The sequence below is a fragment of the Indicator indicator genome, chromosome 9, assembly GCF_027791375.1.
Source record: "Indicator indicator isolate 239-I01 chromosome 9, UM_Iind_1.1, whole genome shotgun sequence".
In the NCBI taxonomy this organism is placed as follows: Eukaryota; Metazoa; Chordata; class Aves; order Piciformes; family Indicatoridae; genus Indicator; species Indicator indicator.
The window spans coordinates 17,789,758-17,802,264 of NC_072018.1; the positions used below are offsets into that span (position 1 = coordinate 17,789,758).

Consider the following 12,507-nt stretch of genomic DNA (forward strand, 5'->3'; position numbering starts at 1 on the left):
TGCTGACAGCAATGGTAAAAAATGCATTATTTTGTGGGTTGATGTTTATTGCAGTCTGATTTTTTATTTATAACCTCTTTGTAAAAGAGATCCAATATTTGTAGAAGGCAGCCATAATAATAAATGACTATGTTGAATTGATACTTGTAATCTCTCAGAAGCAATTTTGAAAATCCCTCAAAGCTCATGAATTGTGCGACATATAAAGTGATAGAGTCATCAAATGGAAATAAATTTGGATGAATCTTGCAAGAGCTATTTGTACAAAACCAGAAATACCTATACAAACTGCCTAATTGATCAGTGGATCATAAAGATTGTAAATGCATTGACTGGCTTTCCTTGCTATGCAATTTGAAATTGTTACTTATTTTCTATCATTTGAAGGTTTATTTATAAAATCATCTCTGACAGGTCTATAAGACTATTTCCAGTGAGGTACAGTGTGACTCACAAGCTCAGGGAGAGATCAGGAAAAGACAGAACAGCATGGAAGCCAGAGAGGAAAACATGGAATGGCCAGGTGGAGGATGTTGTGGGTTTGATCAGACCATTTGGGTTTGATCACAGTCTCTATGGACAGTGAAATAGGGTTTCAGCAATGTGAAGGTAGGATGGACCGATCTCATTGACATTTAGAGAGAGCAGGATCTCTCAAGATGTTTCTGTGTCTGTATTCCACAGACAGGGATGAAAGCAGAAAAAGTGAGTAATGGAGAGTAGGATTCATAACAACTAAGTACTTACGTGTAAAACTAAGATGTGTCTGCTGGGCAGCCATGGTTCCCATTAACTTCCATGGATATTCATCTACTCTGTCCTATGTGTCTTATGGTGAGTTAAATTGCTTGGCTGGGTCCTATTTCTCTTTGCTGACTATGAAAGAACAAATGTGAACATATGCATCAAAGGTCTCATTAGTACCATCTCTTATAACAGGTGGGGAGAGTTAGCTGACAAACACAGACGGAAACAGAAGTTCTGGGTAAGTGAATCCTTAGCATTATGTTGTGAGGCAGAAGAAAAAAAAAAATCTCTGCAACACAGATTGCCTGAAAGCAACCTATTTCCTTTCATTAAATCTTTCTGCATTTATGTTTTTTCCCTTCACTTTGCTTTCCTTAAAGTCTCATGCATAATTCTGTTCTCTTTGTGGCAATTTTTATCCTTCTGACCCTTGAAATATAGCATCATTTACCTCAATTTCAAAACTTGTTTCATTCAGTCTCCCACTTATATCTGTGGGTTTTCCTACACTGTATTTTCTATCTCAAATATTATTAAAATTGTCAAATATTATTTTAGTTTCCCATTGAAGATTCAGTTCTTTTTGGTGCCTGCAAAAGAGAATTATTAAAAGTAAGCAATATTATTGTTTAAACATTTGGAAAAGACAAGCCATCTATTAAACAGAGTTGTCAAATGCTATCCAACCATCAGGAAAAAACAAACAAATAAACAAAAAACTCCAAACAAAAAAAGCACTATAAACACTGGCTTTCAGACATTTAGACTAAGTCAAATTTTGTCACTGATTATGATTATGTGATTATATTATTATATTATATATTATAATATTATTATTATGATTATGCCTGCTCATGACAAGGCTTGTAGTAGGTAGTTTCATGGAACCTGGGGCAAAATATCTACTGCCTTCATAAGGAACTAAATAGCTCAATAGATGAATAACTACCTGAGTGAAACCTCATTTATTAAAAGTCTTCTTCTTATCTTGAGTCTCTCTTTAACAGATTAGTTGGAACTGGAATCTTTACCTTTGTTGTTTCAATGACCATCTTCTCCATCCAGTAGTTGAATTATCTCATGGCTTTCTGCTTCAGTTTATCAAACTGCCTTGTAGAAAATGTATTCCATTTTTATTGAGTTTTGGGACTGAAATTTTGATCAAGTAAAATAAAAAAAAGAAAAAAACAAACAGCAACATCAAAGAAACAAATTAGTAGAAATCAGAAAAAGTTGCATTCTGATTTTCACTGCATCAAATCTGAGAAGCTCTGTTTCTTGAAAAGGAAGCTAACACAAAAGAATAATTTTGCATCTTGCACCTTGCATTTTCGAATACTACTTTAAAATTAATATTTATATATTTTTCCTCTTTGGTTTTCTTTAGATTGCTACAAACTCGTGGGGAAAGTCTTGGGGAGAAAATGGTTATTTTAGGATTCTACGTGGGAAAAATGAGTGTGATATTGAGAAGCTGATTTTAGCTACTCTGGGACAGCCATAGTTGTACTCCAACTGTATTGTAAGGTACTCTGTTTTCTGTATCTGTTCTTTCCATTGTTGCACATTGAGTCTTTCTAGAGAAATAAAAATGTCTTCTCTGTCAGTTACCTTTCTTTCTGTTGTGGTCCTCTGGGACTTCCTGACTTGAATATACCACATCAGTCTCAGAACTCACCTGGTACAAACACTGCTTTAAACTAAAAGGAAATTCTATCCAGGACTACTGAAAACCTTGCTGTCTCACAGAGCAGGAAGTTCCCTCTTCTGTTATTTACAGCTCACCACTATTTTGTTATATTGCTAATGGTTGATTCAACAGTGCCTGAAATAAATGGAGTTAAATTATTAATATTAACCTCTTTGCAATACATACTCTGCTTACAAATCCCTTTAGAAATATTATGTGCTCTACCACAAAAAGTTGGCTTACACAGCTCATAACAAATTCCAAAGAATTGTAAGTAGAGTTCCTGTTGCAGAATAATTATTTCTGATTCTAGATTGTATCTTTGTATCATTATCACATCCAGGAAATTAATTTTTTACTAGTAAATCCCACAAAGTCAATGCATTTAGAGTAATTAAGAAGTTACTTGAGTTAAAAAGCATGTTACTGTTCCCACAATTACAATTGAAAGTGTGTAATTTTAATAATTACTTTAATTGAAGATAAATAAAGTAGAAAACATAATTTCTCCTCAACTAAGTCTAGATTAATTTCTAAACTGCTTGTCTTCCACTCACTGTTTAACCTGGAAAGAGGTCTGTGCCACCATTCCCAAAAGCCCCTTTCTAGTGGATAAAAACAGAAAAGACATTCTGGTATTTGTCTCCACTGATACATTCACAGTCCAGGCACGGTTTCTGGGTCTGGCTAGCAGGACCATGTGTGCAGACAAGACATGTAGAGCCACTTTCACTCTTAACACCCCTGTAGCTATTTCTGTCTGAAGAAAAAGCATACTGTCATGTATTATTTCCTATCAACATTGCCACAAATCTTGACAGGTTTGAGGATTGCTTTGTATATTTGTTAATTAAAATACACATATTGCAACTAACGATACAGGAAGAAATTAACTCGTTTCTGCTCCTTTTAGTTTCAAATAATCCAGAGGCCAGATGCCAACAGGAATTATCAGTCATAAAATCATGAGAGGTTGTTACCTGTCATCTTAAATAGTTGGGGGGAAAAAAAGCTGCCATGAAATTCCAGTCAGCAAAGAATTTCCAGTGATACCTTCAATGTCTTTAATATACTATGCTTCATTCTTCCTAGAAAATTAAGAACTCAATTCCTAATATCATCAGCAAAGGAGCAATAGCTTTTGCTTCAAGAACTTTTCATGCAGTCATATAAAACAGATGTCCTTACCACTAAAATAATATTCTGCCTCACATAGACTATCTGGGGATAGATTTTAAATGTCTGAAGAGCATTCAGTTCTTCTGGTCCATTATTTGATAGGAGTGTGAGGAAACATGCTCTTGATTCAGATGCCACTTCTCTAATTTCTCTCCTCTTTTTTCCCCCTTTGGCCTCTCCATTACCAATGTTCACCCAAGCCTGCTAGCTTGGACTAAAGTGTCATCTAGCCTGGGCCTTTTTCCTGTAGGAATAGAAAGGAACAAAATGTGACAGGCTAATTCGATAGAGAGCTCATCAGCTTCAGATCACTAGTATTACTAATGGTCTGCAGGAACTGCAGAAAGGAGCTGTGCCAGGAAGGGAAGCAATGCAGGAATAGCTTTTGCATTTGTGACACAGTGTAAATTTCCTTTTCCATGAAAATGGGAAGACAATATCTTTATGGTGAGCGAAAAAGCGAATCTTCACTCAGATTATACATTATGAAACCTCTTGTTAACGACATGCTATATGTAATTTTGATTAGTTGTCAGTCTTGTCAGTCTAACTGTAAGAGTTTAAAAGTGGGTAGAGAAATAGCTAGAAGAATATGTCTTGGGACCTGGTACCTGACAGTATTAATGACTAATGGAAAGCTCTCTGTCTAAATTTCCATATATTTGTAAATATTTTCAGATAGAACTCTGAATAGAAATACCTATGAACAGTGGGAAAGTTTGAATCTTCACAATATTAACAAAGCTGTAAAGGCTCCTTTTGAAATTTATATTGATCCTCCTTCAGGGCTTTCCCACAATCAGATCCTAAATGTTGCCAATAATATCTAGTAGATGAACACTGCTAATGCCCTTTGAGATGGCTTTAAGTGGAAATTAATTCTAATTAAAACAGATAACAAGCCAATAAAGGAACACAGCTATTTTCACACTATTGTTACCCCTTTTTCTATTCTGTTCCTATAATAAACATTGCCTATCTGCTAAATGATAGCAAATTGCACCCTGGAGATCGGCTTCCTATTTCATGGAAAGTGCTATCAAACCTGGTAATCTTCTGTGAGTGAACCATTTTGTTTATAGAGGGGTACCCTGCAAATGTTGCATTCCTGAAGGCAATTGCTCTTCTGTGGGATCTGAGTCACAGGGAGCTGCCTCTGTAGCTGGTTCCAGTCAGAGATTTTGGTGGGTTTGAGAGGCACAGAAAGCTCCTTTGCTGTTTCACTAGCATGTGTTTCTTCCCTGCCCTTAGCTGGGGGATGTAATATATGGCTTCAATTGTGGCTGTCTGCTGTTTACTGTCTGTACCTTTGCCTTAGAAAGCTGTAGTTAGGCAAAAAAACAAAAACCAAGATTTTTTTTTTTTTTCCCCAGGGTGATTGCTTTGTTCTGGATGTCCAGGGCGAGGTCATTCTAGGAGAGCTTCCCCTGTGCATGCTGGACTTAAGGAGACTTGTGGGCTTCAAGCTGGCAGCTAGCACTAGGGCTCAAAGCTGTACAGCTTTAATGTGTAGCTGAATACAGCAAATTATGTGGTTTTGGGGAATGCAACCTAAAGCAATCAGAAAGGGAAATCTAAGGATCTTGAATCTGGAATAGGGACTAGACCAGCCCTGAGAGGAATGACAAGGACATTATTTACCTGTGGTTCCAGAGATCAAGGAAAGGTGCTAGACTGACAGCAAACCTGAAGAAAGGATCTACACTTCTAGGAATCAGAGATAGAGGGAGATTTGCTTGTAAATCTTTAATGCTTTACCAGAGAGGTGACAGAAGCTTGAACCTGGGCACCTAATGCTGCACCTAAAATTTGTTAACTATTTCCTATATGAACATCTGGCTTACATCTTTGCACCTAGTCCTCACTGCAAGGATTAAACCTTTAGCTTGAAGGAGAATGTGTCTCTGAGCCAGTTACCAGCAAACTGTGAGTAACACTGCTTTACTCTGAAGCACTCCTACATCCCTTTGGCCAAAATATACCCACATCCAATTACTGTGTTTATTTTCAGAAGGATTCAATGTGTGGGCTCCTTACTGCTGAAATTTTCTTGGCCTTAATTCTTGGTCTCATGTGTTATGTAGCAGTCACTCAGAGCTGAGAAGGCTGACAGAGGTCAGTGAGTGAGGGTTGTAGAGTGTTGCTTCATACAGCAACAGTGTGTTGTTAAGACAGAATGAACGCAGTGAAGTTTTCTTTATAACAGTGTGTCTGCCAATGCACACACCATATTGCTTACACCTGTAAATGTTATTATTTCATCCATAACACTTTGTCACATTGCCTAGAAATCTTGATCAGGGAGCAGCACCACACAAAGCTGTTCCCAGAGAAGGTAGTTGAAGGAGAAGCCTGAAGCAGGAAATCAGACTCTGCTCACCGCTGAAATCCTCACTGCTTTAAAGTTTCTGGGGACATTTGAAGCCATGGACTGCCTTAGGCTGTGTACGAAACATTTGAGGGTTATCTGGAAGTTTCACTCTGTGCCTGCAGTGACAGCCACATAAACACGCACAGAGGAACTAATGAATTTAAACCACTGTCTTAATCTAAGCATAACTGCATTTTCATTGTAAAACTCTGAAGAACGCCCTGTTTTATTTTAAGTCAAGATAACCTAACCCTGGTTGGAGTGTCCATTTGAGGTGTAAGTGCTGGCAAAACCCATTTCATGTGTTTTGCACTGATCCAGGCTCCAGATCTGTTGTGTGAAAGCACCTTTTAAAGTTTGAGGGTTGGTACATATGACAGCATAGACAGAGCTAACAGATCCAGAGGCATCTCAAACCATGTACCATATTGGTCAGAAGTTCTTTCTTTATTCAAATACACTTTCAAACAACCTGCTTTTGACACAGAGAGAAATGCTGTATGAGTTATTGATTGTCTTTTTGTCACTATGCTGTTTCTATTACTGCTGTATTCAAAACCTGACTCTCTGTAGTTTAACTTGGTCATCATTGATACATTCAACAGACATGTGGGTAAGGTGTTTTGAAAGTGCTTAAGAAAGCTGTGAGTCAGGTTCTATTGATGCACAGGGAAGCTGGGTGAATGATTTCTGGGTGCTTACAAAAAGCCACTTAGTGGATATAAGAAAACTGATTTGTGTTCATAAAACTCCACTCTTTGCAGGCACAATGTAGAGCATTTTAATGGAGTCTACCTAGAACCTAAAATCAATATTTTATTTCTCTTAAAGAGAGACTTTGCTTTCTAAAAGGCACAAAGCATAGTGCCTAGACTAATGAAATAAGAGATTCTGCCTGATAAGGTCATGCCGTCCCTCGTCCACCAGAATCACAATGTGATACCACTCATTTGCTTTGCTTTGCACTTTGCGCAGGACTATCTTTCAATATGAACAAACCAATGCCTGATTTCCAGCCAACAATTCAGCACCTGTTTTAAACTTAAAGGTACACAATTTTGTGTATGAATTTGAGTACAAGTTCTTGTACTAACAATGGAGGATTAAACAGGATTGTTTCAAGGCCATCTGGGTGAGTTCACTTCTCAGATCTCCTGTGGTCCTCCAGAACAAGGGTGGTCTTGTTCTGCAGAAGATGGTAGGTAACTATATGTTTTGTATTCATGTGCAGAGGTGTATGTAGGTTTAGTTAAAATGAGGGATAGCAAAGAAAATGGGACAGATGCTTTGAATAGTATTGTGCACTGAAATACATGGAGGTATTTATGCAACTCTGTGGATGATGTATCATCTCTGTTTGCCAGCTGCACACAGAGCACACTTTCTCTTTTTTGCTATTTTGACTTTCCTAGGCATAGTAAATCTATATGTCTTAGAGTCTTCCACCTCTTTACTAGTGTTCTTTTCTTACCAGATACATTTTTCTTGAAATTATGATTGTGTCTATTTTCAAAATTTCTGTTCTCAGAAGGACTCAGATTGATGGTAGATATCTGTCCAATGGGATTGTTTAGAACTTATCATTATTTTCTTTACACCCAATAGTGATTTATTTACATTCTACCACTTTCTGTTCAAGATCTGTGGAAAATTGTAGAGGTACAGCCTGAAACTACCACACAATGACCTCTTGCAATTCATACCTATGGAGTATTGAACAGAATTAATGAAATAGGGGATTATAAAAAGTCCCTACATGTCTCATTAAGCTAAATATTCCTTTAATTTTTATAACTTCTTTGTTAGGAACATTACATTTAAAGTCCTGAAACAGAAGAATATGTTTAATGAAGACAATTGTATTGGGTCAGATGCATTTTTTTCTTTGATAATGACAATATTAGGTAAGAGGGATATATAGTGATATATATTTTTCAGGTATATATATTTTTGAGAATTGATTGACTGATATTCTTGGATGTAGAGTCAAGTATTAAATATTCAATAATCTCAAGTGGCTTTCTTCATTTTAACTAAGTAAACGTGTCAAATTACCAAATGACAGTTATCTGACATTCAGAACCTCATGAACTGCTCGTGTTATGAACTCTTTACCCATCTTTCTTCTAAGAGGAAATGTTGATAAAGACTGCTCAGTTATGTATGTGTGAGGTTTCCAAACTCTGTAAGTCAAATGTGTGTTTCTATGTGGTCACCTATCAATGTGGCTAGTGCATTTACTAGTGTGCATCAACAGTGCTGCTGCTTCTTTCTAAGCAGTTGCCTCAGGTCTGTGAAAATTATTTGGGTGTAGTTCTTTGTAGATTTTTCTGTCACCTGAAGAGTAGTTGGAGCTGTACCATGTAGGTGAGAAAGTACAGGTGCCTGTCTTCTAGTCTCTGTCTGGAAGAAGCTTTGTGGGTATGTCAGAAGTGTATTGGGGTGTTTGTTTTTTGTTTTTGTTTTTGTTTTTGTTTTTTTTCTCATAGGCATGACCAAGTGACATTTCTAGTCACTGCATTTTCTTCTTTCTTGTTTAGTGAAATCTGACTCGTACTGTTGCATCTGTTACAAATTCCCTAGGGATCCCACATAGTCAAGTGTTCATCCCTCTCCAGGGTAGTGTCAGTGAGCAGAAGACTCCTATGCAGCACCTTGTTGCAAAGAACTCTGAAGCCAACCTGAGCATCCTGACACATCTTGCCTGCCCTGAAAAGTACTACTAGATGATGTGAGAATGCTTCCCATTTGATAATGTCAAAAACACTGCTCTGCAAGCCAGTTTATGGCAAGTGTAAATGATGTAGTTACAACTGCCAAGATCACATGGGAGATGGTAGCACTCCTTTCCTCCACACAGCTAGTGGCTTCCATGCCTGGGGCAAGGAGATGGTGGGCTGCTGCATGTTTTGAAGGTATGCTCTTTATGCCTAAGCAGACTGGCCAGCCAAGCTCTGCCCACCTCTAGAAGGAGCAAAGAGCTGTCCTCTGAAAGGCGTCCAGCCAGCTAGCAGCAGGATCAAATGCTGCCCTCATGAGAGGTTGACCAAAGGGCTAGGTGTTAAACACACCTAGCTATATTAAAAGCACAACGAAAAGAAACTTCTGCTCTCTCTGTTCTTACACTGGGGAATATGACTTTGGTATGGACGGTACTCCTCCCCTTTCTGACAATGAGTAATATAAAAGATAAATGTTTTAATGGACATCTTTCCGGTACTCCTTCTGGCTGTATAGTAACAGTATTTCTTTAGAAAGTATGCATTTTACAATCAGATTTTAAAATAAGTATTTCTAAATACAACTGTAGCTTATAAAATTAATAAGAAAAGAAAGTACACTGAGGAAAGATAATGTATTCTGCACATACTCTGCTTCTTAATGCATCTTTCTAATGCACTTGTACTAATTCTCTGCTCATGACAGGGAGGTTGGAACTAGATGATCTTTGAGGTCCCTTCCACCCAAACTATTCTATGACTTTTCCTCCCGACAGAGACAAGATGCTACACCAGGTGATTTGCCATGTCCATTAAGAACATTAGAAAAATAGCATAGGGGATAGTTAAGTGATCCTCCATTATGCATTTCCTGTGGCTAAGAGAAACAGATCCATTCACCCTAAGCACTGCTTTTATACCTATTAAAGCTGCATTATTCGTTTGAATAAAATGTGAGTGGGGAAGCTTCATTGGCTTGGATTATGTAATTTAATGAAGAATAAAACATAAGTCAAATTATGCCAGTGAATAATAGTCTAAGGATTTTGAACAAATGTGGAACATTATTCTTCCTAATTTAAAGAAATGTGTGAAGCTTTTTGTTTCTGTAATGAAATTGCCATCAGGACAAACACATTAGAGGCAGAGGAAAAGAATTCATATTCAAAAAGCAGTAGCTGCCTGCATGCTATTAAGATAAGGAAACAATATGTTTCCGGCTCAGTGACCATACTCCCTTGTGATCCATTAAGCAAGTAGAACTTACAGGTCATTGCAGTCTACATGTAATTCCAGCAGAAAAACAAAATATGATGTCAAAACTGGGGAGCCACAGATGACCTCAGCCTAGCACAGAACAAATTCAAATGGGACCGACAGAGAGAATATTGCTTTAGACCTCAAGAATGTTTAATTGAAGTAAAGGTCTTTCTGAGAACATTTGGGATGACAGTCTGATTCATTAGCTACACTGTACAAGCATTGTGCTGTACTGCATGACAAATATTATCAAGCTCTCAGAACCAAAAAAAACAGTCTGAGTTAAAAAGACATATCTGAGCATCTGGGAATATGTGCTGAAGACTTAGGAATAAATGCTGGATTTGAAACTATACATAAGATACCTGTAAGGTGCACAAAACTTAGTGAAAAAGCAATGCAGGAAATAAGTATTTTCTGTAATGAGACTAGTTATCCAATGTAGCCTACTGGTATTAACCTCTGTGCTTTTTTTTTTTTAATAGAATTTTTCTCAGATTCACACAAAATAAGCTGGGAATCAGAAACTCCATCTCATTTTTTCCTCCCTATTTGAGGCAAGACTGGCTGTATCTAAGGTGTTATCCCTGGTCAGTTTCTTAAAACCTGTGGAAGAAGATGCTGCACATCCCTAAGCAGTCTACTCCAGTACTTACCTGCTTTTCCCATTAGAGGCTTTTCCACCTGCCTGAAGTACATCTCCATTATTACAATTACAGTCCATACTAATTGTCTTAGTCACAGTAGGCATGAAAAAAAGTTTATTCCCTTAATTTCTTTTTTTTTTATTTTATTTTTTTATTTTAATGCAAGTTTTTCAAGCTTGTCACATTTTAATGTTCCACATGTAGATATAAAAGGTTCTGACAATTCCTCATCTTTTTGATGTGCAACATTCACAATTGGAAACAGTAGCCATGGTGAGGGCGTATCACTGCTGACTAGAGCAGTGTGATTACTTCCTGTGATTCACTTTAAACAGTTCAGGTTTTATCTTTCAGTATTTCAGTTAAACTACTTGTGATTGGTTTGTAAACAATCATTACAAAGATTCGTATTTGTACTGGTGCTATATGCTGTTGATTGCTGTGTGTAAATGACTTTTGATTCCATTTCCTGCCTAGAACTAGTATTTCTTCTTCCTTTTTTCTTTTTCTGAAAGTTTCTCTCATTTGTGAAGATGTTTCATTCTCACCTTCTTCTGACAGTTAATATTACAGACTCTTACTACTTCTTGCCTATTTAACGCACAGTCTTTTGTTTTAAGATCATGAAACTCACAAAATATTTCTATAGTACTTAATTAATGCTTTAACTTTTGATGTGTTGAAAGGTTTTTTCCCAATAGCCTATTCATTTTGTGGAAAGTTACTCGTGAGTGTACTTCTGGAGGGAGTCCAGGAAATATGCTGTTGGACACGGCCAAAAGTCTGTTCGATTCTAGATGCTTGCTTTCACCTAATTACAGGATTTGTGGTCAAGTCACAGAAATTGAATTGCTTCAGCAGGATGTCTTTTTGGCAAACCCCTATTGACTATTACTTATAATTTTTGTATCTTCTAGGTGATAAGTAGAGCTTTTCAGGATTACTGTTTTAATATTTCTTTGAGAATTGAAGCTTTATTGATTTGATTGACTTTAAGTTGTATCTTATTGATTCGTCTGGTTTTGTTTCTGCTTTGTTTGGGATTTTGTTTGTTTGTTTGTTTTTCCTCCAGGAATGAAACATTACATGGTGTTATGATTACTGTCTCCCATACAGGCAGTTTTTGAAAGTTGTTCAGAACTGAAGAAACCACTGTTCCTCAGGTGCCCTCCTAAATTCCTGAATCTAAAGCTCTTTAGTCATGTCCTGCTTTCCTGTTGTATAGACTTGTCTGTCTTCAGTGAATTGAGAGTTAGAAACCTGCTACCATCATCAAAGCCTGTCTGTCTGATGATTGTGCTAGCACCTTTTACTTTTTTTTTCTTCTTCTTTCTAAAGGCTTCTTCCACTTCATCTTTCTATTTTAGAGGCCAGCAATAGACCATATCTGACAGCAACACTGCTGTTTCTTTCCCTTCTCTCACTGTGCAGAGGTCTAATGAGTCTAACCATGCTTGTAGTTTAGACTCAGGGAAAGCGTGTATGTCCTTGGTATACACAGTTCTATCCCTTCCTTAATAGGAGGCATCATTCTTCATCAGTATTCATGTCACAGAAATGATTAAATGAGTTACAGCTTTGGTGCAGCAAATAATGTTTATTACATATACACATTTTTGTTTTGTCTTGTTTCCTTGCCATAGTTCTTTTTTTTTCAGTGTAGATGCATTTAAAATACTCATTGGACTGATGACCTGTTTGCTTCCCTTATCCTACTTCATCATTTTTTCAGGATTTTAGATAAAACCCTAGATAGGCTACCTACCTCTAAATTTGAGATAACCTACCATCAGTACTTGTTCTCTCTCTCCTTGTCTGGTGAGAAAATCTAGGTCTGAGATCTTTTTGTCTCCCTTCTGTGTGAGAAAGACTTAATTCCTGCTGAATAGTTTT

The 12,507-nt window shown here is 37.1% G+C and overlaps 1 protein-coding gene across 1 annotated transcript in view; it reads left to right on the forward strand.

Annotated features, from left to right (window-relative positions):
• Positions 1-2,251, forward strand: part of TINAG (tubulointerstitial nephritis antigen) — a 29,579-nt gene extending 27,328 nt beyond the window's left edge. The window contains exons 10-11 of the mRNA XM_054383759.1: positions 940-985; positions 2,135-2,251. Coding sequence (XP_054239734.1) covers positions 940-985; positions 2,135-2,251 — 163 coding nt within the window. The remainder of the gene's footprint in view (positions 1-939; positions 986-2,134) is intronic.
• The last annotated feature ends 10,256 nt before the right edge of the window (positions 2,252-12,507 follow it).